The sequence below is a fragment of the Lepidochelys kempii genome, chromosome 17, assembly GCF_965140285.1.
Source record: "Lepidochelys kempii isolate rLepKem1 chromosome 17, rLepKem1.hap1, whole genome shotgun sequence".
In the NCBI taxonomy this organism is placed as follows: domain Eukaryota; kingdom Metazoa; phylum Chordata; order Testudines; family Cheloniidae; genus Lepidochelys; species Lepidochelys kempii.
The window spans coordinates 22329515-22355427 of NC_136396.1; the positions used below are offsets into that span (position 1 = coordinate 22329515).

The 25913-nt window shown below is 46.4% G+C and overlaps 1 protein-coding gene across 2 annotated transcripts in view; it reads left to right on the top strand.

Moving 5' to 3' along the window:
* Positions 1-25588, top strand: part of FKBP6 (FKBP prolyl isomerase family member 6 (inactive)) — a 47476-nt gene extending 21888 nt beyond the window's left edge. The window contains exons 9-11 of one of the 2 annotated variants that reach the window (XM_073316154.1): positions 13949-14021; positions 15214-15267; positions 25105-25588. In XM_073316154.1, coding sequence (XP_073172255.1) covers positions 13949-14021; positions 15214-15254 — 114 coding nt within the window. In that variant the 3' untranslated portion in view covers positions 15255-15267; positions 25105-25588. The remainder of the gene's footprint in view (positions 1-13948; positions 14022-15213; positions 15268-25104) is intronic. The other variant, XM_073316156.1, reaches the window with a different exon arrangement.
* The last annotated feature ends 325 nt before the right edge of the window (positions 25589-25913 follow it).

A 25913-nucleotide genomic window follows, 5' to 3' on the forward strand; every position in this document is an offset into this window, starting at 1 on the left:
ATCCACAACCAAATTCTCTTGTAGTGGATGCAGCGACACACAGGACAAAACAGCCACAATATTGGCCCACCCCGCAGGACAAGGACCTCAGACGGCTTGACCTCCTGGGCCACAAAATTTATACCTCTTCTACTTTGCAATTCAGAATTCCAAATTACTCCGCCCTACTTGCAAGCTATGACTTGGACAACTACAACAAGCTGTTTGATTTTATCTCCCATATCCCAGAGGACAGGAGAGCAGACTTTCAGTCCTTGTTGAGGGTCAGTTGGTGTCCAGGACAGCGCTACAAGCATCCCTGGACATGGCAGACACAGCAGCCCACGCTACCGCAGCTGCGGTGGTCATGTGCAGGTCTTCCTGGCTGTCTGCATCTGGTTTCCCCCAAAAATCTGCAGACCAAAGTGGAGGACCTCCCTTTTGATAAAGATAAGATTTTTTTCTAAAAAAAATCCGATGAAGTCCGTCACACTATGAAAGACTCTAGAGCAACCCTGTGCACACTGGGCATGTCTCCTGGGGAGGGATGTGTATAATGGTATCAACCTTATCCGAGGCGCCGCACACAACAATATCACCAGCCCCAGCCCAGACCATATGATCTAGGGAGGAATCACCTCCTAGGCGCAGACAAAACCATGCACAACCAGCTACCTCCCACCCTTCGGGAAACAAACAGCAATTTTGAAGTGTTGGTCGGGGGTTTGCGTGACCACCCTTTGACTCTGCCACCTATTTGCCCATTTGGCCACCACCTCCAGGTTTTCCACCATACCAGGCAAATAGTTCGTTTAGGTTACTCCATCCCTTTCATATCCTCCCCACCCACCCTTCCCCGTCCCTCTTCAGGGCCCCTCTCAGGAGCACCTACTTCGCGTAGAAGTGGCTCATCTTCTACAGCTCAGTGCAGTGGAGTCTGTACCAACGCCACGTTGGGGAAAGGTTCTATTCGCTACTGTCCCACTGCGTTCTGACCCAGAAGGAAGGTGGGGGATGGAGACCTGTACTAGACCTACGCCGGCTGAACAAATTTGTATGTGTACAGAAGTTCGAGATGGTCACATTGGTCACAATCATACCCACACTGGAACAAGGGGACTGGTTCACAGCCCTCGACCTACAAGACACCTATTTTCACATATCCATTCATCCAGCACAGAGGTGTTTCCTGCAATTCACACTGGGACACGACCATTTCCAATATAGAGTATTCCCATTCTCCACAGCACCGAGAGTATTCTCCAAGACCCTAGCCGTAGTCGTGGCCCATCTCCACAAACATTGGATGATACTTTTCCCCTACCTAGACAATTGCCTCATCAAAGGTGGCTCATACGACGAGACATTAAAAGGGACCCGTTTTGCCATCTCCTTCTTCCACATTCTAGGTCTGCAAATAAATGTCTAAAAATCCACCCTGACACCCACACAGCAGATCAAATTCATCAGAGCCCATCTGGACTCAATTGGAACTAGAGCCTCGCTCCCACACAACAGATTCCTCACTGTTACACATTTCATACGCATGCTCTCCGTTTGCCCCAGAATACAGGCAAGAACCTGCCTACAGCTTCTTGGCCACATGGCAGCCACCACCTTCGTGGTCAAGTGTGCCAGGCTGCACATGAGAGGTCTTCAGGGTTGGCTCAACTCCAACTACAAACCCAGCAGACACGACTTCTGCATGACGCTAACTCCTCCAGCGAGCGTATTGGCCTCCCTACAGTGGTGGACAAAACCAGAGAACAGATGCTAGGGCGTTCCCTTCCATCAACACTCCCCAGTGCTTAGGCTTACCACGGACGCTTCCCTGATAGGTTGGGGAGCGCACCTGGGGGAACATCCGACAGAGGGCCGCTGGTCCCTGTCCGAGACACGTGTGCACATAAATCTCCTAGAGCTCAGAGCAGTCAGACACCTGCCTTCGCTTTCTCTCCATCATAAAGAACAAATCCATTTGGATCCTGACAGACAATATAGCATGTATGTTTTACATCAGCAGGAAAGGGGAAGCACTACTGCACTCCCTATGCACAGAAGTCATCTGGTTATGGAATCGGTGCATACAACATCACATAGAAATCACTGCTTCCTTCCTGTCCGGGTGTGTCAACACTACCGCCAACACACTCAGCAGACACTTCTCCGAGGAACACGAATGGGAATTGCATCCCACGATACTAGGACAGCTCTTCTCCCACTGGGGCACCCTGTTGATAGACCTCTTTGCCACAACCCAGTACTGCAGATACCATCTATTTTGCTCCAGAGCGGGACTCAGGACCACATACCTAGGAGATGCATTCCTCATTCCATGGAACAACTCCCTCATGTATGCTTTTCCACTGATCCCACTGATATACAGGGTTCTACACAAGATCAGAGGGGACAAGACCAGGGTCATACTTATTGCCCTGGCTTGGCCCAGACAGACATGGTATCCTTACCTGCTGCACATGTCCATCCGTCCTCCAAGGACTCTCCCCAGCAGACCAGATCTGCTCTCTCTCTCAGGACAACGGCTGGCTTCTTCATCCGCAGCTCCAGAAACTCCATCTGACGGCATGATTCCTTCATGGTTTCAAACCCACGAACTAGCCTGTTCTGAGCAGGTCCAGTATGTCCTCCTGCACAGTAGAAGAGACTCCACTCATAAGACTTGCCTGCAAAAGTGGAAATGCTTCTCTGTATGGTGCTCCCATAGACGCTTGATGCCCCACGCCGTGACCCTCCCTGACATCCTAGATTACCTTTTGAAATTAAAACAGGGCGGGCTCTTGCTCAGCTGCATCAGAGTACACCTTGCAGTTCTCACCACCTTCCATGATTTGCTGGACAGATATTCACTTTTTGCCCACCACACAATAAAACGCTTCCTCACAGGCCTGCAAAATCTCTACCCTGAGATTCATCCACCAGTGGCCGCCTGGAATCTCAACCTAATCCTCCGAGGTCTTACGAAACCTCCCTTCAAGCCCTTAGCTACCTCATCCCTGCTCCACATGTCTATGAAAGTAGCTTTCTTGGTTGCCATAATGTCAGCCAGAAGAATAGGGGAAATAAGCGCCCTGATGACCTACCCTCCCTACACGACCTTCTCTAAAGACAAGGTTACCTTGCGAACCCACCCTACATTTCTCCCCAAAGTGGTGTCTACCTTCCACATTAACCAGCCAATATACATATCTGCATCTGGTTTTGTTCAATATCTTCATAAATGATCGGGAGGATGGTGTGGATTGCACTCTCAGCAAATTTGCGGATGATACTAAACTTGGAGGAGTGGTAGATACGCTGGAGGGGAGGGATAGGATACAGAAGGACCTAGACAAATTGGAGGATTGGGCCAAAAGAAATCTGATGAGGTTCAATAAGGATAAGTGCAGGGTCCTGCACTTAGGACGGAAGAACCCAATGCACAGCTACAGACTAGGGACCGAATGGCTAGGCAGCAGTTCTGCGGAAAAGGACCTAGGGGTGACAGTGGACGAGAAGCTGGATATGAGTCAGCAGTGTGCCCTTGTTGCCAAGAAGGCCAATGGCATTTTGGGATGTATAAGTAGGGGCATAGCGAGCAGATCGAGGGACGTGATCATTCCCGTCTATTCGACATTGGTGAGGCCTCATCTGGAGTACTGTGTCCACTTTTGGTCCCCACACTACAAGAAGGATGTGGATAAATTGGAGAGAGTCCAGCGAAGGGCAACAAAAATGATTAGGAGACTGGAACACATGAGTTATGAGGAGAGGCTGAGGGAGCTGGGATTGTTTAGCCTGCAGAAGAGAAGAATGAGGGGGGATTTGATAGCTGCTTTCAACTACCTGAAAGGGGGTTCCAAAAAGGATGGCTCTAGACTGTTCTCAATGGTGGTAGATGACAGAACGAGGAGTAATGGTCTCAAGTTGCAGTGGGGGAGGTTTAGATTGGATATTAGGAAAAACTTTTTCACTAAGAGGGTGGTGAAACACTGGAATGCGTTACCTAGGGAGGTGGTAGAATCTCCTTCCTTAGAGGTTTTTAAGGTCCGGCTTGACAAAGCCCTGGTTGGGATGATTTAACTGGGAATTGGTCCTGCTTCGAGCAGGGGGTTGGACTAGATGACCTTCTGGGGTCCCTTCCAACCCTGATATTCTATGATTCTATGATCCTATCCCAAACTTCATAGGACTCCACAGGAAGCAGTGTTACATACCCTTGACATCAGACTGGCAATCACATTTTATGTAGATGGACTAAGCCATTTCGTAAATCCCCTAGGCTGTCTCCACTTCGGAGAGATTGAAGGGTGCGGCTATCTCTAAGCAACGATTCTCCAAGTGGATCTCTGACTGCATCAGATCCTGTTACCAGATTCAGAATGCTCAACCGCGCCAGGGCATTAGAACTCATTCTACTTGGGCGATGTCAACATCAGTTGCATTCCTCCATAACTTACCTATTACTGACGTCTGCAAGGCAGCCATGTGGGCATCTGACCACACTTTCGCCAAACATTATGCTATCGCATAGGATACTACAGCAGATACCATAGTAGGTCACACACTATTGTCTACAGTGGTCACTGCAGCAACTCTAAAATCCCACCAACCATAGTGGGTACTGCTTCACATTCACCTGGAGTGGAGTACCCACAGGGACAGCACTCAAAGAAGAAGAGAAGGTTACTCACCTTGCCGTAACTGAGGTTCTTCAAGATGTGTGTCCCTATGGGTGCTCCACTACCTACCCTCCTTCCCTCTACTTTGGAGTACTACTCTCTCATCTCTATGGTAGAGAAGAAACTGAGGGGGGTGCTGGACATGCGTGCTTAGGCAGACCCTAACTATGCCACGAGATAGCAGCTGAGCACATGCATCCCAACCAGGCACTGCTACCAAAGATCTCTGATCAATGGCACTGGTCCGCACCATCACCTGGAGTGGAGCACCCACAGGGGGACACATCTTGAAGAACCTCAGTTACTGCAAGGTGAGTAACCTTCTGCTCTCAGAGAGGAGAGTTATCAGGTGGGCAGTCTAGCAGCAGATCAGTGGGTTAGGAAATCGCTAAATTGGCAACAAGAACATCTTCAGCAACTCATTCTTCCCCTCACAACCCCCACGTCTCCTGCCTGATCACCACAGCAACGGCAAGTTCCAGAGAAAGCTATGTGTGGCCAGCCTTATAAGAGAAAATTGCTTCAGAGGGTCAATCTGGAGTTCTGCTTCATGGTATTGAGATGCTGGGTAATCTTAATATGCATTTTAAACGGGACTGCAGGCCTCCAGAGAAGGCCATATGTCTTATCACAGTGGCTGAGGACAGAATGCAGGAGTACATTGGCAGGGACATGGCTTCAGAATGTTGGGATTGGCTCTCCCTAGACTGTGGTGCATTAGTGATATGTGCTTTAGCTAAAGTGGACTTTGGGAGGCTTTCAGAATTCTGAGATTGGCCTTTTGCTTTATAGGTGAGTAATTCTGCTCTTTGAGTTGGATGTGTATCCCAATTGCAATATCTGAACTGGCGCTAAGAACTTGGAACTGGGTGGGGTTTTTTGTTTTTTTGTTTTGATACCACTAAATCTTTGTTGTGAGCAAATCCATAAACTACTTCCAGTCACACGTGCTTCTACTCTAAGGCCATGGAAAGATTGGCCTGCAGGAAATAAAGGGGTATATCAGTCAAGTGACTATATCAAGGTCGTAAAAACAAAAACCTTCATATATGATCTGATCTTGGTTGAGATACCCTGACCTGCGTATCTCCAAAATGTGGCTGGAGAACTCTGCCAGCCCTGTGCTCTCACCTCAGATATGCTCCAAGGCTGGTAAATAAGGCATGTCTCCAGAGTTTGCGTCCGAGGCCATGCAAGAGAGCCACACTCTTAAATCAAAATCCTTCTTAGTGTATGTGCTGGAGTACCATTCCCAAATGACAACAGTCTTGATAGGCACATTTCCTAACTACCAACTCCCATCTGAAACTGAAGGAGCTTAAGTCAGATTCAACAGTGGAGTCCACTGCGCTCAAAATAACTAGCTCCACCCTTGTAAAGCCGGATGAATCGGCTGGCCAATAATCTCAGCTTCCCAGGAGCAATCATGGCTTACATCCAGGCTAGTAGTGTCTGAGAGTCACACACTGGATCTAGTCTGCAGTGAGTAGAGATGTAGCAGTCACCTTCTTATCCTAATCCATAAATCAACTTCAGGTTCAATTTAGAAACTTCTCCAGCCCCACTCCCAATCTTGTCTATTAGCAGCTAAACAAATAGACCTGTTTGCAAAGACTGATGGACCTCATACACTTCCAAAACTGCACATCAGGGAAGCCATCCTCCCTCAGGATCAATGGCCCTGTTCCATTTCACTGCCTGCACAGGTCACTTATGGTTCTCTGATCAATTCTGCTGAGGTTGAAGTGTCAGTACGGAGACCTTCTATGCAGGTAGTGAATGCTACAGATCTTCTTCTCTGTGACCATAGCATCTGCCAGACACCAACCAGAGGAACTGTTCTGACTTATATGCCTAATAAATCCAGACTGCCTACTGATAAGCACAGGAGCTCTCTTCTCTTGCTGACAGAACTGTGAGAATCTGATAACTTTTGGGTCATGAGAGAAACATATTAGAGCAGAAAGCAGCATTCCACCATCTGCTTTGAGAACTGAGCTTAGTTCCACACATGGGACTGACAAGTCCATGCCACTGTTGTGGTGGTTAGGGGGCATCTCAGGCCCAGCAAGGGAAAAGATGTTGATAAAAAACCTGGCATGCTTCTATAACATTTAAGCAATTAAGTGTGGTCTGGAGTTTTGTGTCTGCACTGGCATTATTCCCATTGTAATCATCCTAAATCTTCTCAACCCCTTATTAAGCACACAGAAAAAGGAAAACAGTTAAATGCTTTAAAACATAAAGAGTAAAGGCATTTATTTTAACTCTTTTCCTTATTCATTTTTGCTGTACAGAGTCTCTCTTGGGGGAAGTCACTGCTTGATGGTCTCTTTAAATGATTTGATCTGTTCTTTTTTTGCGGGGTTGAAGAAAGTTATTTTAAATGTTGTTGCTGTTGAAGTCCAAACCTGTTTCTATTAAGTCCAACACAGGGAGAAAGAAAGGTTCTTCTTCGAGTGATTGCTCATGTGTATTCCCCAATAGGCGTGCGTACTCGCCACGTGCACTGGTGCTGGAAGTTTTTCCCCTAGCAGTACCGTAGGGTGGGAGCGTCCCCCGCAACCCCTGGAGTGGTGCCTGCATGGCGCAGTTTAAGGGGAGCTGCGCCCTCCCCCCACCCTCAGTTCCTTCTTGCCGCCAGTGAAGGTGTGTCGGAACTACTGTGCTCCAGCTTTGCTGTAGCTCGATCCCCAGTACTGTTAATTTGTTCAGTGTTAGTACCTGTAGTTAGTTAGCTGTTTAGTTAGTCAGCGAGCCTGGGCCCACCCCGGGATTTAAGTCGTGCGGCTCTTGTAAGTGTTCTATGCCAAGAAGTGACCCGCACGCAGACTGTTTGTGCTGTTTGAGAGAAACCCATATCAGCAAAAGGTGCAAGATTTGCAAGTCATTTAAGCCTCAGACCAAAAGAGAAAGGGACATTAGGTTCTGGGCCATCCTGATGGAGTCAACGCTGACCCTGACTCCGGCACGCTGCTCCGAACAGGTACCGCAGCGTCAGTATGCGGCAACCCTCCCGTGCCATCGACCAGTCGGCATCACTCCCCGTTCACGGGGCATGCCAAGAGGGCCAGGAAGATTCTCTCTTCGCAGCGGCACCAAGGGAAATCTGGGACAGAGGCTAGACCCATGTTGGGCAGTCCTCACTCCCCACTCCCCAGGCCTCCGACTCACGTTGAGCAGAGTAGCCTGGATGCCTTCCACTCCTGAAGCCCTTCATGTGGCCCGGCCTGTTGGTGAACAGCACCAAATCCACTTTAAACTCTATGCATTGGACCAAGACTATCGGGATGCTCCTGGACGCAGTGTCGGCCACAGCCTCTCTCCCACCAAACAGATTCAAGACCCTTGAAAGGTCTCATGGACTCGGTTTCAAAGTTCCCGGTGACAACAGCCAGGGTTTGCCTGCAGCTCTTGGGTCACATGTGGGCATGCATGTACGTGCTCCATCACGCCAGACTCAGGATGAGGCCCCTCCAACTCTGGTTGGCCTTGAAGTTCTCCCAGGCCGCGGACAGGATGGACAAGATCCTCACTGTGCCTGACAGATAGAATATCAGGGTTGGAAGGGACCTCAGGAGGTCATCTAGTCCAACCCCCTGCTCAAAGCAGGACCAATCCCCAACTAAATAAACTCTGATCACCTCCCTACGGTGATGGTCTGCCTCAAACAACATGCTTCAAGGGATCCCATTCAGGTACAGGTCCCCGTCGTTGGAGCTGGTGTCCGATGCGTTGGACCTGGGTTGGGGGGCCCATGCCGGGAACCTTCAGACCCAAGGCCTGTGGCCGGCCCAAGACCTGACCCTACATATAAACGTCAAGGAACTCTGGGCGGCATGGCTGGTGTGTATGGCCTTCCACTCGCACCTGGAGGGCAAGGTAGTCAGGGTTCTCGTGGACAACACAGCCTCAATGTTCTATATCAACGGGCAGGGCAGAGCCCGATACTCTGCCACGAAGCCCTCAGGTTGTGGGACTTCTGTACAGCCTACAACATCCACCTGAAGGCTTTCCACCTACCGGGCGCCCAGAACAAGAGAGCGGATTGCTTGAGCAGGGACATTTCCTCGCAATACGAGTGGTCCCTCCACCCGGAAGTAACCCACTGGCTCTTCTGAAGGTGGGGAACTCCCCAGGTGGACCTATTCGCAGCTCGGCAGAACCAGCGATGTCCCCGGTTCTGGTCCGGGGGGTGGGGGGGTCTGGGGAGAGGCGCAATCTCTGATGCCATTATCCTGTCCTGGTCAGGCCGGATTCTCTATGCCTTCTACCTGTTCCCTCTAATCAGCAGGGTCCTGGAGAAGATAAAGACGGACAAGGCCCGGGTCATCCTGATTGTCCCAGCGTGGCCCAGGCAACATTGGTACGGGATCCTCACGGGCCTGGCGGTAGCTCTGCCGTGGCCATTGCCGCTCCACCCGGACCTCCTCTCAGGACCAGAGCTGCCTCCTCCATCCTACCCTAGTGGTTCTTCACCTCACGGCGTGGCTGCTCAGTGGTTAGGCAGAGAGGAGAGGACGTGCTCAGAACAGGTTCAGTGTGTCCTCCTTGAAAGTACACTGCCCTCCACTCGCCGTGCTTATTTGGCGAAGTGGTCCCATTTTTCTAGATGGGCGGCAGACCACAGTGTATCTCCCACGACCGCTCCAATCCAGCTTATTCTTGACTACCTCCTCCACCTGAGAGCCCAGGGCCTGGTGCTTTCGTCAGTCAAGGTACACCTGGCAGCCATATCAGCCTTCCATCCGCTGGTGCAGGGGCACGCGGTATTTTCCCATGCTATGACTGGCCAGTTCCTCAGGGGGTTGGACTGTCTTTTCCCATATTCTAGACCCCCAGTCCTGCAGTGGGACCTGGACTTGGTGTTGGCTTGTCTCACTGGGTCCCCTTTTGAACCACTGGCCATGTGCTCCTGGTCTCGCCTCTCGTGGAAGGTGGCCTTCCTGGTTGCAATCACATCAGCCAGGCAAGTCTTGGAGCTCGGGGTCCTGACCTCCAAGCCGCTGTACACTGTTTTTCATAAAGATAAGGTCCAGCTCCGCCCACAACCCACATTCCTCCCAAAGGTGGTCTCCGCCAACCACATGGGTCAGGACATTTTTCTACCAGTCCTCTGCCCCAAGCGTCCAGTGAGGAGTGCCGTCTCCAAACGCTCGATGTGCAACGGGCTCTGGCTTTCTACCTTGAGTGGACCAAGCCATTCAGAAAGTCTTCGCAACTGTTTGTTGCTTCGGCTGAGCGTGCGAGGGGCCAGCTGATTTCCACTCAGCGGCTTTCCAATCGGATCACTTCGTGCATCCGTATCTGTTATGAGCTGGCAGGTGTTCCCCCCGCCGCCCATTGTGAGGGCACACTTGACTCGGACGCAGGCCTCGTCAGCTGCCTTCATGGCCCATGTCCCCATTCAGGACATCTGTAGGGCTGCCGCGTGGTCTTTGGTTCACACATTCACCTCGCACTATGCAATCGTCTCCCAAAGCAGGGATGACGCTGGGTTTGGCAGGACTGTCCTCTGTCCTGGGAACTTGTGAACTCCTACCCACCTCCAACAGACATAGCTTGGAATCACGTATTGTGGAATACACATGAGCAATCACTCGAAGAAGAAAAGACCGTTATCTTTTCCATAACTGGTGTTCTTCGAGATGTGTTGCTTATATCTATTCCACACCCCACCCTCCTTGCCCTCTGTTGAGTTGTCTGGCAAGAAGGAACTGAGGGTGGGGGGAGCGCGCAGCTCCCCTTATATTGCGCCAGGCAGGCGCCATTCCAGGGGTCGTGGGGGGCACTCTCCCCCCCCCCCCACGGGTACTGCTAGGGGAAAAACTTTCCGCACCAGTGCACGTGGTGAGCACGCACACCTATTGTGGAATAGACATGAGCAACACATCTCAAAGAACACCAGTTATAGAAAAGGTAACTGTCTGTCTTTTAACAAAAGATACGTTATCTGTCGTCTTCTCTGCTTATTTTCACTTGCAACCGAGCTTTCTGGAGAGAAAGGCCCAATACACACTGCTGTTAGCTTTTCTGAGATCTGGCAAACTTAACCAACATTGGGAGGTGTTGCTTTCTGGTTACAGGCACATAGCAGTGTTGCAAAAGGTGGAGTTGTCTTAGCCAGTTAAGCCAGGCTCTTGTTAGATGGGGCAAAAAGAGACATCCTTTTCCTTCCTCATCTAGGGGGAGGGTTTAACAACAGAACCATAAGTTCACATTTCAGATGTTCAGGATTTTGCCAAACAGGTTGGGATGTCATCTGGTTCCCTTTTTGGCTTTCTGGCTTGCAGTGGAAGCCCACTGGTTCTGTGGTGGATCCCAGGAGACAGGAGGGGCAGCAGCAGCCATGATGTGGTGACACTTCCTCCTTCCTGTCCTGCTGCCCCCCAGGGTCTTTCCCTGATCTCCAGATACACAGTGCCCAAAAGGGGGAGGCAGACTCTTCCCATTGTGATTAACCAATCAAAGTATTCTGATTTCAACCTAACCACCTTCTCCCATTTACGGAATCTTTCCGATTGTTGTCCTGTCTACCTGTGACTTAACCTGAAGCTTGTCCTTTTAACATTAACAATCCAGTTTGTACCAGCATTGGTCTCCAGCTTTGGCTTGTTTTTATAAACAGTTTTATATCGCTGACTAAGCTGCTTTGTGACCTTGGATATCTTAGAATACAGGCCTCTGCTCACCACCCACCTGCAGTTTGGCTATGTGCCCCTACTAGCTGGTGAGAACTGTTAGGGAGATCACTGTCTCCCTGGGGGCAGTCTAGCACTTGCCTTGAGACATGCTATAGTCTGACTGTCTTCTAAGTATCTTATGCCAACAATCTTCATTATGAGACGCGGTAGCGAATGAACCTCAGCAGCATGTGATTCTTGCTGATCCCCTCAATCCCTCCCTTCCCAATCAGGGTTCAAACCAGCTCATGGCACAAACAATGCTGCAGGTAGTGAAGGATGAACTCACTGCAACCCACAGATAAAATGTGCCATGTACTGTAGTTATTGATCCCCACTCTTGTGTCTTCATGTGCCTTAAACACTGAGGTTTTAACCCTTTGGAAAGTAGTGGCTGGGGCAATCCTCCCTTAGTTCAGCACCTGCAGTCCTATTCTTGCAGAGCAATGACAGGGTTAGCCAAGGACGAGCCAATGTCCATAAAGCAGAGTTGTATCTATTTATTTAGGAAAAAAAGCATTACAAAAACAGGACTTAACAACAGTAGAGAGTTAGGATTATGTGAGAGTGATCTTTCCCCTTATGCTAAGGTGGTCACTTCATACAGTTTTCTGTTCCTTGTTTACCAGTTTCTCTTTAACGAGGTCAAACCAGTCTGTGCAACTTTCCGCAAGGTGCAAAGCTTCTCCAGGCTGGTGATCAGCCTGGGGATTTGAGTTAATTACCATGCAATGATTTTAGTTCCCACAGGAAAGTCCTGTAATTCCCCTATGGAGCTAGAATACAATACCTCGACCATGCAGGTACATGTAACTTTTATAAAGTTGATGCTGTAGTCCTTGGATATTCCATGCATCCGTAATATGTCACAAGTGTTATTCAAAGTAAGCCAGGGTGGCAGAATGGGGCCATGAGTAATGAGGTCTAACAAATATAATTCTAAATTTGTCTGGCTGGCTTTCAGGGCCTTTCTGCTTGACACAAAGGGGAGAGTGATCCAGGTTCTACCATGTGTTCCGTCAGTTTGCTCGTTCTAATGGCCACTGTTAGCAATTTCCATCCATCAGTGTGTCCGTCACCATGTTTTCCATGTTGGTGGTGGTGTTCCGGGTAAGAACGTCTCGGTGGATTGATCTCAAGTGAGGTTTGCTGTGTGAAAACAGCATATTTAAGAATTCTGTATTCTGTATGCCTTTGCAGAGAGAGAACTCAAAGATCTATTTGCAGGGGGGTGTCAACACTTCTTTTACACAGTGGAAAGGAAAAGAGTGGGTTTTTGTTTTTCTGACAGGTGGCTTTTTACTGGACTGTAGCAAGGGGGTTCTTTTGTACAATTCAACACTTTACTTCCCAAAGTATCCAGGAAGATAAAACACCGAGTCCAGCATTGTGGAGGGCTCCCTACAGGGCCTGTTAGTGCAGGTACTGGGAGCCCATCTAGCCTTGGCAAAAGCATCGGTAGTTCAACTCCCCACACTTCCCTATCATCTTGCATAGAAACAAGGTCAGATCTTCCATCTGGACACACAGGGTGGTTGTCTGGACCATGGAACCATAGCAGACTGTGACTGACTATTCTTTGTGACTTTTTCCTAACAACAATAATATTGCTGTACTTCCAAAGTACCCACAAGACAAACATATGTAGCAAAATGGCAGAGTCCTGTGGCATCTTATAGACTAACAGACGTATTGGAGCATAAACTTTTGTGGGTGAATACCCACTTCGTCGGATGCATGTAGTGGAAATTTCCAGAGGCCGGTATAAATATTCAAGCAAGAATTAGGCTAGGGAAAACAAGGTTGGTTCCATCAGGGAGGATGAGGCCCTCTTTGAGCAGATGAGGTGTGAACACCATGAGGAGACGCTGCTTTTGTCGTTGGCGAGCCAGTCACAGTCTGTGTTTAATCCTGAGCTGATGGTGTCCAATTTGCAAATGAACTGAAGCTCAGCAGTTTCTCTTTGAAGTCTGGTCCTGAAGTTTTTCTGCTGCAGAATGGCTGCCTTTACATCTGCTACTGCGTGTCCAGGGAGGTTGAAGTGTTCTCCTACAGGTTTTTGTATATTGCCATTCCTAATATCTGATTTGTGTCCATTTGTCCTTTTACGTAGGGACTGTCCAGTTTGGCTGATGTACATAGCAAAGGGGCATTGCTGGCACATGATGGCGTAGATTACATTGGTGGACATGCAGGTGAATGAACCGGTGATGGTGTGGCTGATCTGGTTAGGTCCTGTGATGGTGTCGCTGGTGTAGATATGTGGGCAGAGTTGATATTTCGATACCAGGCAGTGAAAAACTGTTACCGTGGAACCACCTCCAACATTCCCAGAATCTACAAAAATCATGATCCATGTTCTGGGTCCTAACTACAGTCGGTAGGAAACCAGAATTAACTTTTTGTAGTTTTAGTGTGCATGCTTAAGTAGTCAGTCCAAATGTTCTGTTGCACTTTGGGCCCATTGCTGTTTGTCCTGGCATGTTTGCCTCCTTTAACCTATTAATTACATGATAGTGCCACAGTGGAAAATCATGATGGGGTGTTAACACAGTAGTACTGATGGCAATGCATTCAGCTACGCCAAGAACCTCATTCTTTCTTCAGGTGGTGATCAGCCTTGGATCTGGCTCCCACGAGTTACTGCAGCCTAGGTGTTGGAGGAGGAGTACGAAGCTGGGTGAGAGGTTTTTTTGCTGTTGTGATCGAGCTATTAATGCGTAATTTTCTGAGTAATAGAGTGGTGAGCCAGACCTCTGTTTTCCTTCCTCAACAGTTCTTTCCCAGAAGCAGCAGTAGGGGAAGGTTACCTTTCTACTTAGGTGTAAGCTTACATGCTCCTTTTTAAAATAGTCCTTCCTGAGTCTGGGCTGGAAAAATGAAAGGTCCCTGTTTCAGTGTGGTTTGTTAATTCTGTGCACACTTAGTGTGGCAGGGAAAGAGCGGCTCTAAAACAACATTCTAAAAAGACCAGTAGAGGCTGAAGAGTGATGTAACCCTTTAATTGAGAACACCCCAGGGGAGAAATTACTACTAGTAGATTCATAGGTTCTATGGCCAGAAGGGGCCAGTGATGTGATATCTGGTCTGATCCCCCATATAGCCCAGGCCATAGAACTGCTCCATAATAATGGCTAGAGCAGGTCTCTTAGAAAAACATCCAGACTTGATTTAAAAATGGTCAGTGATGTCAAATCCCCTACAACCCTTGTTTTAATGGCGAAGTACTCACTGTTAAATTTATGCCTTATTTCCAGTCTGACACTGCCAATTAATGCGTTGAGCATTTTCCCCAAGGAAATTGAGAAGGGTAGAGGGTTAAACAGTAGGTGCCAGGTCACTGGTAAATATATATTGAATCGTACTAGTGCAGTGGGTTGCAGTGACTGCTTTTCTTCCATTACAGTCACTGGAGCTCTTCGTCATTTATCCAGGCTTAAACCGTGAAAGTTAAGAGCCCATAAACCCTCTAGTTCTTGTTTTGTGAAGTTCCTAGGGCTAGTGCCATTCTAGACTGCTTTTTAACCTCCCTCCGCCCGACAACTTTAAACTGAACGCAATCCATTGAGACTTTGCCATAGAATCTATTGTACGTGCTGCTGCCAAGGTTCTTCAAGGGTATCAGTTCACTCTACCACGAGGCCACTTCAGCATGCCATGGCAGAAACAAAAAAGCATTGGCTAAATAAGTCCACATAAAGATCAAACCAAAACTCTTGCAGCTGTAATTAGCTCAAACACTATCAAAAGGAAACTGTGGTTATCTAGAACTAATGCAGAAATGAGGTAAGATCTGTCTTAACTTGGGGTTACAGTCTGAAGTTTATGTTAAGCCAATCCGTAATTGGTCCTATCTCATCATTTTATCTCAGGTCTACTGCCTGTGAACATTTGGAATCAACTGATGCTTTAAAAAGAAACCACAGGTACTCCTTATAACATAATTAATAAAATTACTCATTAAAATTACTCTCAAACCTTTCCCATATAGCCAGCTTTAATGAACTGCACATAGGTAAATTATTAAAGCCTTTTAGATTACTCGCAGTCAATTTTGTTATCACCGGTGAGAAATTGGACTAATGTCTAGCTAAATTCAGCACTCAAGCCTACAATTTTACCATGTTGTTGGATTTTTCTTAAAACTATCTGATTCACACACACAACCTCTGTGTAGGTGTTCCCTGTCAATAATCATTTAACGCTGACCAATTTTTGAATTGCTTATTTGATTTTTTTTTACCTCCATTTGTTCTTGTAACAATTTCCCTGCATTGGTCCAGGAACCTGGAGGCATGAACCTTACCTATTGACAAGTCAAGCTAGACGTGATTAAGCATACCCAGCCTCTCTCTAATGCTCAGTACATGCTACTTGGCATCTCCAACTCGTCAGGGACGAGTGGCCTGGATCATCATCATTTTTTTTTTTTCTGTTTTGGAATATCAATTGGCCTGTCTCTAACAGCAAGCCTGTTTATGGGGTGTTGCCACAGATCAGGCTTACAGATTGATCCTTTCCTGTCAGATAGGAATTGTAAAGTAGGGCATGCCTTTAGCTACCACAAGCAGTGTGTTGCTCCGAATAGACTTTCTTTGTGGAGATTCTGGTTGGCATAAATCTCTCCTCTCTCCCCTTCCATCCCCTTCTCCCCCCGATCAGACGTGTGTCCCAAGGTGTGAAGAATGCTTCAGAAGTGATCATTTCAGTTTATTTAGCATGGCCAGAATATACAGTACCTGACTTCTGGACATGCAAAAATACAGACTGAACGGTGTTGCAACTGTTGCAAGGTAGCTCAGACATTGACAGCTGTTCATGGGAGCTGAAAACTCTCAGTACATTCTCACCTCAAGAATTCTGATAGGGTCAGCGGCTGGGATCAGCAAAATTCTGGGCACCATCTTCAATTCAGTTAGTCAACACCAAGACTCCTAGGCTCTTTAAATAGCATTTTAAAATTCTTGTTCATCCCACATGCATGTTTCAGCTCAGGCAAAGTGCAGATAAGTGTACGGAATGGAAAATAAAAGCTGTAAAACTGACTTCCTGGGATTTGCTTCTTGAATTGCAAATGGTGGTGGGATTTGCCCATCTCCAGGATTTTTTTAGGGTTGCAGGGAAAGCAGAGAAACTGAACATGTGCGCTCGTGTCTACTGCCTCTTTCTAGCACAACCCTGAATTCCACACTGGGAGAAAGGGAGGAGACGGATGATGAACATTTCAGAGAGCAAGAATTGTTAAGTGGGGTGCCTGTTTTCCATAGTGGGTTAACTTCTGGCAAAGAAAGACAGGGCCTGACTCTTTGCCCACTAAAAGTAGGTGGACTCCAATTGTTTGCTTTATCCTACTTCAGGGCACTACAATTGTACAATCAAAACTTTCACATTCTCTCCCCCGCCCCCCCCAATCACCTACATACCTCAAGTGAGGGGATTTATTGTGTGCATATGATCAGTGCACATGCATGGTGTGTGTGTGTGTGGGGTGGGGGTGGGGGGTTGTACATAGGTGAGGGGCCATTATCTGAAAACTTGAGGTAGGAAGGGAATGCTGGGTTACCAGAGTTCACTGTTGTATTGTGAAGCCTGGACTGTTAGCATGGAAAGATTTCTGCTCCTTCACATGGCTGGGATGGAATTTTGTATCCATGCCTTGCCCTACAGAGCCTCGTGTAGGCAACGGGGAACTAAAGAAATCCTTGTTTCATATGCTGCTCTGTGAAGTGTGGAGCAGGCTCCCTAGAAATGTCTGTGCACTCAGGGAGGAGGATAGTTTCATTCCAGAAGGATGAGTCTCCTTGTACTAAGGTGGGCCAAAGTTGAAAGCTTGCCTCTAATATACGCTCTAATTGTCATACACCAGAGAGAGAGAGAGGCTCAGCACTTAGAGCTGTTCCAATGACAACAAGCGCTGCTGAAATTATAGCAGGAAACTGTGACTCCTAAGGTCAAACGTCTAGATTTTAGGAATGGCATCCAGATTGCTAGGCCTGCTATTAATTGGTGAGACTTGGCTGCTGCGCTGGGATTGGGTCACCAGGTAGAAATGACTATAACTGGGCTTAGAACCAGCGGCTGCTGCCAATTAAACTGACCTAATGAGCTAAAAGACTTGCGAATAAACTGAGGAGTATGAGCATAATACAGTCAAAACCCCTGACTTGGGATAACTCCAGGCTTCAAATAAACAGTGACTTCCTGCTCCCCTCCCATCCCACCCATTTGTAGCTGAGGTATAGACTTTAAAAATGCCTCATGCCCGTGCTATGTGGACTCATGGTACAGAGCTGCACATCTAAAACACTACCAAGTTCACATACATTTGTGCATGTTCCTTCAGCAGGTTCAAAATACCCTACCTGTGGGGGTTTCCCAGGTAAGGAAGTTCTGTGAAGTAGCTGAGTGCTGCTATAAATAACAAGAAGGCTTCATGCGTAACTTAACTAGACACCACCCCTGCTGGGAAAAGCCTCCGTAAGAAGAAGGAAAAAAGATTTATTAGGGTTGTTTTGCAACTCTTGTCTCTTCAGATCCCAGCCCTTCCTTCTGGTTTGCAGGACAGTGCTTCAAGGCAGGCCAGTCCTTCTCCTGAGGCATTCTCAGTATACAAACAAATGGACAGATAGGAATTAGGGGAAGAACACCACCAAAGTAGGGTTTTTTTAGATAAGTGAACTAGAGTCTTGAAGAATGAGGATGAGGCAGGGGCCTTGTGGATCAGTTCAGGGCGAGAGCATGCTTAGGGGGCCGTGTGGAAGAAGGCATAGAGGAGATGGTGTTAACAAGGACGTGAATAAGAGCATTAGGCATTAGCGTGTGCTCCAGTAACATTACTGCTCTGTGTAAGCGTTGGTGTTTTGCTCTATTGGAATGTGATCACTTTGTTGCCAAAAAAAACCCCAAACAAGTTTGTGTTACGCTGATTCACATCAATATTTGTGCAAGGAGATGAGTCCCCACAGAGTGGTACAAATGACGGAGCTGTAGCACCAGAGAAATTCAAATACAATGTGCTGGTGAAAGGTCCAAGTCCTCTTCACCTTCCTTCCTCCCTCCCCTCTCTCCCTCTAAAAGGGGACTGTGGTAAGGAGGAGGTTCTGCGATTCCTATCAGGATACTGTCCCTGGACCGTGCTCAGGGTGCCATCTTTAATATAGACACCTAGCTAGTAGGTGCCTGAAACATAGTCGCAGAACTTTGCTGTTTGGAAGGGACCTCGAGACTTCCTCATGTCCAGCCCCTTGTGCTAAGGCAGGACCAAGTGAACCTATCCCAGACCTGACAGCTGTTTGTCCAATCTGTTCTTAAAATCTCCCGTGATAGGGATTCCACAACCTCCCTTGGAAGCCTATTTCAGAGCTCAACTACCCTTAGAGTTAGAAAGTTTTTGCTAATATCAAACCTAAGTCTCCCTTGCCACAGTTTAAGCCCATTACTTCTTGTCCTTTCTTCAGTGGACATGGAGAATAATTGATCACTGTCCTCCTTTATAACAGCCCTTCACATATTTGAAGACTGTTATCAGGTCCCCACCTCAGTCTGCTTTTCTCAAGACTAGACGTGTCCAGTGTTTTTAACCCTCCCTCATAGGTCAGGTTCTCTAAACCTTTGTCACTTTTGTTGCTCACCTCTGGACTCTCTCCAATTTATTCATATCTTTCCTAAAGCACATAGGCCAGAATTGGACACAGGATTCCAGCTGAGGCCTCCCCAGTGCCAAGTAGAGCAGGACAACTACCTCCTGTGTCATACATGGGACACTCTTGTTTATACACCCCAGAACATTTAGTCTTTTTTGCCTGTGTATCAATTACATTTTTGGCTCATCTTCAGTGTGTGATCCATGATAATCCCCAGATCCCTTTCAGCAGAACTACCACCTAGTCAGTTAATGCCCGATTTTATAATTGTGCATTTGAATTTTCCTTCCTAAGAGTAGTACTTCGCACTTGTCTTTATTGAATTTCATCTAATTCATTTCAGATTAATTCTCCAATTTGTCAAGGTCATTTTGAATTCTGATCCTGTCCTCCAGAGTGCTTGCAACCCCACCCAGCTTGGCCTCATCTGCAAATGTTAGCAGCACACTCTCCATCCATTATCCAAGTAATTAATGAAAGCATTTACTAGTACCAGACCTAGGACTGACCCCTGCAGAACTCCATTAGATAGGACCTTCCAGCTTGACAGTGAGCCGTTGATAACTACTCTTTGAGTTTGGTCTCTCAACATGAGGCCTCCCTACCCTGCACTCCTGATGGAGGTGGGAGGGGGTCTCTGCTACACTTCTTCCCCGCCCTCCTGCTTGGCTGCTGCGAAGGGCTCTCTCTTACCCTGTTCTGATCTCAACCTCTGTTTTAGGGGAGATAGGAGGGGGGGACTCCATAAACAGAGCCTGCTTTTGGGACTTGGAGCTCTGTCTAGCAGCACTGCTGCTGTTATGAATCATTTGGCAGTAGTGGAAAAGTTGTTTGTCTCTTCAGTTTCGCTCTGCTGGCTGCAGGCTCTGGAATGCCAGACTTGGACTGGTTAACGTTCAGTTTTGTGTGGGAGCAGCTGACCTTACAACCGTAAGAGCTAGAAACTTAATTTTTAATGAGAGCTTGAGCCAATGGCAAGCATTTCCGGTCCTGCCATATGGTACCATGTAAAATCCATGCGCAATTCCTTTCCTTCTGACTTAACTCTTCCTGATACAATATATTCTGATAATAGCAAATTACATATTTTTAGCTGATGTGATTTTTAGATTGATCTCACCAGGAAGAGACAAATTTGTTAAACCGCTTTCTTCCCTTTCTAATATCCTGCTCCTACTGTGTTGGAAAATATACGAGCCAGTCATGCCAGAATTGCACATTCCTGGAGTGGGGTTTGGTGTGGTGAGCATATAAATAGTTCTTCCTCAAGGGGAACATGTTCAGATTAAACAGACTTGATCAGGAAAAAAATAACTTTGTATGCAAACAGCAAATGGCAGTAAAAATCTAAATTGCCACCTTGAACCTTGTCTCGTATATTTCCTGAGGGCCTGCCCTAAAGGATAGGTCTGAAACTTAAAGGAGTTGCAGCCTTGTCAACTGTAGCTGCCTCAGGCCAGTAATTGCAGGGATCTTGCATCCCAGGCCTCCAGCTGTGAGTGCCTTTTCTGTATTTAGAGCAGAGCCCCCTGGCCAATTAAATTACTCAGTCAGATTAAATCAATAAGAGCATTAAACCGCATGGCAATTGGACAATCAGCTTCTAATATTTTAGACTGAGCTATTGCACATTTCGTTGCCTACTCTCAAGCATACCGATTTTCCAGAAGTAGCTAACTTTAGATACACACACTGAGGAGCTCAGACAGTGGAATTCAAAAGGAGTGAGAAGGAGCAAAGAGAACTCCTGCTAACTGTAGACCAGCCAGCTGTGTTCCTTTTTAAATCTGGCTGGTCTGGAGATCTGGGACATAAACGTCTTGAATAGTACAGCACACCACTGGTGTTACCAAGCTTTGGTTTTACCTTACAGAGGGCTCCTCTATAGCTGGAGCATGGAAGGCGCCATATTGACCTGAAGGCCAGCCTTGAAAACAAACACATACCCTAACACTCTTGGGCTGTGGTATATCATCAGACTTTAAACTGAAATCCCGATTGAAATTGGAGGCATCCTGTGTAAAACTGATGGCTCATTCTCTTTGTAAAAGTAGCTTTAGTCTTACCCTTCTGGAGAGCTGCTTTTCTTTCATTTAAAAGCTCAAGCTCGTCTTCTGTTTAAGGCTGCATCTTATTCACAGAAGTCACAAATTCCATTACCGGTTTTTATTTAACAATCTCCATGACTTTTTGACCCGATGGATGTTTCCATGTGGATGGATGGGTGTGATGCCAAGCAGATGGACCTGTTTCAGTGAGTCGCTTGAGAGCAGCCCGTGTGGATTTAATGAGAGGGTTAAAGGGCAGGGACTCTCCTCATTGGATTGGTGCCTTGTCAAGAAGTGTGCAGTGCTTATTTTCCAGATTCCACACGCCTGCATATTTTTGGCAGAGCCTGAGCTCTGGTGTAAGTGATGTCTGTTCAGCACTGCTCTTCCCACTGCCTTAGGAGAGGCTGGCAGGGAAGCAGAGCTAGAAGACCAACCTCTGTTCTCTCTTAGCAGCCCTGCTGCAGGGCTGCTGATCTGACTCTGCAGGCACCAGTGTCCAGGCTGCTTAAAATAATTAAAAGTATTAGTTAAATGCTGCCTGTTAACTGTTGTTTTAAATGCAGAATAAAGGCAATTGTGATTTTTAAATGACCCGTGAAATGGCATTTCCTAACTATAAATTCATGACTGACTTTTGTCTTCCTGAAGCCTGTGAATAACAGACTTCTCTCTGAGCTTGAAAGCATATGTTTGTGTTGATTTTTGTGTAGTTCTTGCCAAACCACTTTTAAAGAAAGGAGAGAAACACTGGAGGGATGGCCTGGTTGGGGCACGTAGTTCTCCTATCTGCCAGAGCAGCAGCCCCTTGAACAAAGTCCAGGTCTTCTCAGCTTCAAGGCCACAGAGTCCCCCTCCGCTTCCTCGGTGATTGTGTAGCCATTAGGTGGAAATGAAAGAGATGAACTGATCAGACACGCCTTGAAATGCCTTTAGGGTTTCAGCTTGAATATTTTTAATTAGCTCCATGTAAAGACTTTATTACTTCAAATAACCATGATCATAGAAGATTCTTAGTTTGATCCTTTTTCTCCCCTTATGGTGCACAAGAAGTCTCAGTAGATGCAGTTTTTACACCCAGCTAGACACCCCAAGCACGACTAACAGCCAGTGGAAACATCAAGTGATTATCTTTAAATACACCTGTCAGGAACCTATAAAAAGAGCTATGTATGTCCATAACATGGAAGGTGGCTCAGCGTTAGCGTGGTCGAGAGATGCTTTGCTCTAATATAGTATGGAGTACCTTATCTAAAAACATCTGTCATACTTTGTCATAGCTGATAGGAATTTTGGGCTGCAGGTTCGGTAAATGACTGATTGGCATTCAGAGCCAGTGGATTAGCAGTCAAGAGAGTGATATATAAAGATTTTCTCCTTCCCATCCTAATTCCTTGTTTCCGCCACCTCCTTTCAGGGTGAACCCTTGGCAGTGGTATGACACAGCCGAGAGCTGTACCACCCTCCTGAACCCAGGAGTGTTTAAAGTTTGGCTTCAAAATGTTGCATATTTCAATCCCATATCAAAGCCCCATGATGATTCAGTCTGAACTAGGACAGTGTCACAGTAGTGAGGGATGTGCTAACCTAGTTTGAAGGGAGGGTGGTCTAGTGATGTAAAGTGCCCGAATAGACATCTGGAAACTCCCCGTCCAGCTACTGGCTTGCTTGTGTGATTTTCTTTCCATGATTTCACTTTCTGACCTGCAAAATGGGGATAGCTACCTCACAGACAGACCCGTCTGAATTCATGAATGGCCTCACCCCAATCTTACTGAGGTGGTTTAGAGTCAAAGCAGGCCCTAAGTGCCTTTCATAGCCTTGAAATGGAACTAGACTTACAAGTGAAACGTTTGTAGAGTGCTTTACGACCATGTGACAGAAGAGGGTTTAAAAGTGCAAAATACTTTGTGTCCTGATAGAATATTGCAAAAAAGATACCTTTCCTGCCTCCTGCTGTACATTGGCCTTTTCCACTGTCTGCCTGTGAGGGATCTGTTTTTCTCCCAGTTCTTGGGCTTTGTGTTTTGGTTAGTGAGTTGGAAATTGTGGCCTGTTCTCCTTCGTATCATTGCAGATAAGTAAATACTGGGAAGTTAATTTTTAAAAGCTTGCAGAGTGGGGTGATGACCCAAGAGCTATGTAACTGGCTTGATAAACAGACTGAAGTGGATCTAGCTGTTGAAACTGTAACAAGTGAAACATGGATACGATGAACTAAGAGAAGATAAAACAGCCATTGCATATACACTACTTTTTGTTTTTTGACTACCTTTCACTCTGCATGAACTACATGAACAGATTTGGATTAACTCCTAGCGAATTTGACAATGGCTTTTCTTTTAAGCCTGAATTTCATGGGTAAGGGTACATATACACAGCAGAAAGACACCCTCTCCCCCCTGGCAGCAAGTCTCAGAGCCTGGCTTGACTGACTCAGGTTTGCGCTGCAGGGTTAAAAATAGCCGTGTAGACATTCAGGATTGGGCTGGAGCCCAAGGTCATAAACCCAGCAAGGTGGGGAGGGTCTGGGAGGCTAGGCTCTAGCCTGAGCCCAAATGCCTACACTGCTATTTTTAGCCCAGTAGCGTGAGCCCCATGAGGCAGCGTATGTTGAGCTGGGCTTGGAGATTCACTGCCGTTGGGGTTTTTTGTTGCGTAGACGTACCCTAAATGGGATTAGGGCCTGAGTACTTCTAAATCTGGGTTAGTCCTATCTGAGACACTGTGTGGGGCAAATGGGTAGAACATCTTCTTGGTCCTTAGTGCATCTTAGTGAACATTTCCAACGCTACCACTTGTAACTGCGAACAATTCAGTATGTTGTGGCATCATGAGCAGTAGGATATTGAAATGGGGGGGCAGGGCTTCATAGAATCATGAGCAACAAGCAGCATGGGTTAATCTAAAGAACAAATCCTGCCTGACACACTTGATGGCTTTTTAGGTAGAATTATAAAACTAGAGAATAAGTGTTGTAGTATGTGTGATATAACTGGGTTTTAGTGGCACATTTGTAATGTCTGTCCAAAGTTTACAAAAATAATTCAAATAGACTTGGAGAAGAACAGTATCACCTGGAGTGAAAACTAGCTGAAAGACTACAAACAAAAGAGAGACAAGGTGGGTGAGGTAATATCCTTTATTGAACCATCGTCTGTTGGTAAAAGACAAGCTTTTGAGCTACACAGAGCTCTTCTTCAGGTCTTGTTAAATGAGAATGTAGCGTTGAAGGAAGAATCCAATGGCTGGTATAGAGTTCGAATAAAATAATGAAGACTGAACCATGTTAATCTAGAATAAGATGATAACCTAGGTGATGTGAGGATCAATAAAGACCACAAAAGGACTCTGATTGGAAAAACAGACAAAAAATGACAAACAGATTAGAAAAATGCCAACTAATGCTTTAAACCCAAATATTCAGTGAGCAGAAGAAAGCAAAAAAGCCGTAATGCTGAAGAGACCTGTGTGTGATGGGAGACAGCAAATTAGGTAGGGGTTTGTAGTACATTGTGGGGGCTTCTTGTATAACTATGTCACCGAGTAAGGAGGTGACACTCAGGTGTACCTGCGTTCATTTCTGGACACCTCGATCCCAAAAAGATATTGACAAATTTAGAAGGGAGTAAATAAGAGGAACAGAAATGATCATAGGGCTGGGAGTATTGACTGTTTTTGAATAGAGTTGAATCATTTGTTTCTTGGCAGACTAAGGTGGGAACCATCTACAAGTATATATGATGGGTATAAATGCTAGTGAAGGGAAAGTTACTCAGTGGTCTACGAGGGTAAATAAAGGCTAGATTGGAGTCGATAATATTTAGAGATGGCATTCCCTTTCAGGCAACAGGTGAGCTGTTGAAGGAATATTGTGGGAACTTCACTCTTACTGTGTTCTGTGTATTGGGCTGTGAATAAATACAGCATTCTTTCAGAGCCAGTAATGTCAATCATAAATCACAAGTGTCTGAGAATAAACTAGGCTTTAAGCAGTTACAGCCAATCAGATCTAATCAAACTGTATTCATGATTAGTGTTTGAATGTTGCTGATTGTGGTTTTTGTTCTAGAATCCTCTGCAGATGAAAGGAACGGTTCCATAACTGAAGGAAGCCTACCTCTAGCCCGCAAACATTGCTTCCATGTTTTAGGAGGAAGGAACGTTGTTTCATCTGGAGAGCTTAGAATTGAGGATGCTGCAAGCCTGTTCTCGGTTTTATATGTACAACGTATTTTTCCAGATATTAATTCCTGTTTGTGAAATCTTGAGTCTCAATCTTCGAAAATAAGATTAGACTCTGCTGTAGAAAAGGAGAGACTGCCCCTCGGGCTTTACTCTCTCTCATTACTGGAGCCCTGGATTATTCCCAGAAGCTGATATTTACTTTATTTTGAAGCAGACTTTCTCAATCTTCTCCGACCTCTTCCAAGTTTTGGGCTGCTCAGAGGAAATACGTAAATAAAAGTAGGATGCCATGGAATTTGTATTTACGCAGATTGTTCGTAGAATAATTATGTTTGAAATTTGGTTTTGTTTTGAAAAAATAAACAGATCTATGGGAAATAATCCTAGCAGGACTTGCCCCAGTTTGTCCAAGGGTGATTTTTTTTTTTTTAAAGAAGCTAAAGTGAGGAATCAGAATTTGAAAACATGATTTGGTTTGTCTTGCCAACTTGCAGCTTCACTTGTTAGATAATACAAGATGTTCTGCTTTATGAACATTCTTGTGCATATTGATGCTAAATCCCAAGTTACTTCAGAATATACCCCTTACCTTTTCCTCTTTCCCCCAAGTATCAGATCTCCCCACTTAGTTCATATAGATTTCCCTTTGGAGAAAAACATGCACATTCCCTGAATTGTTTTTGAATGGTTATG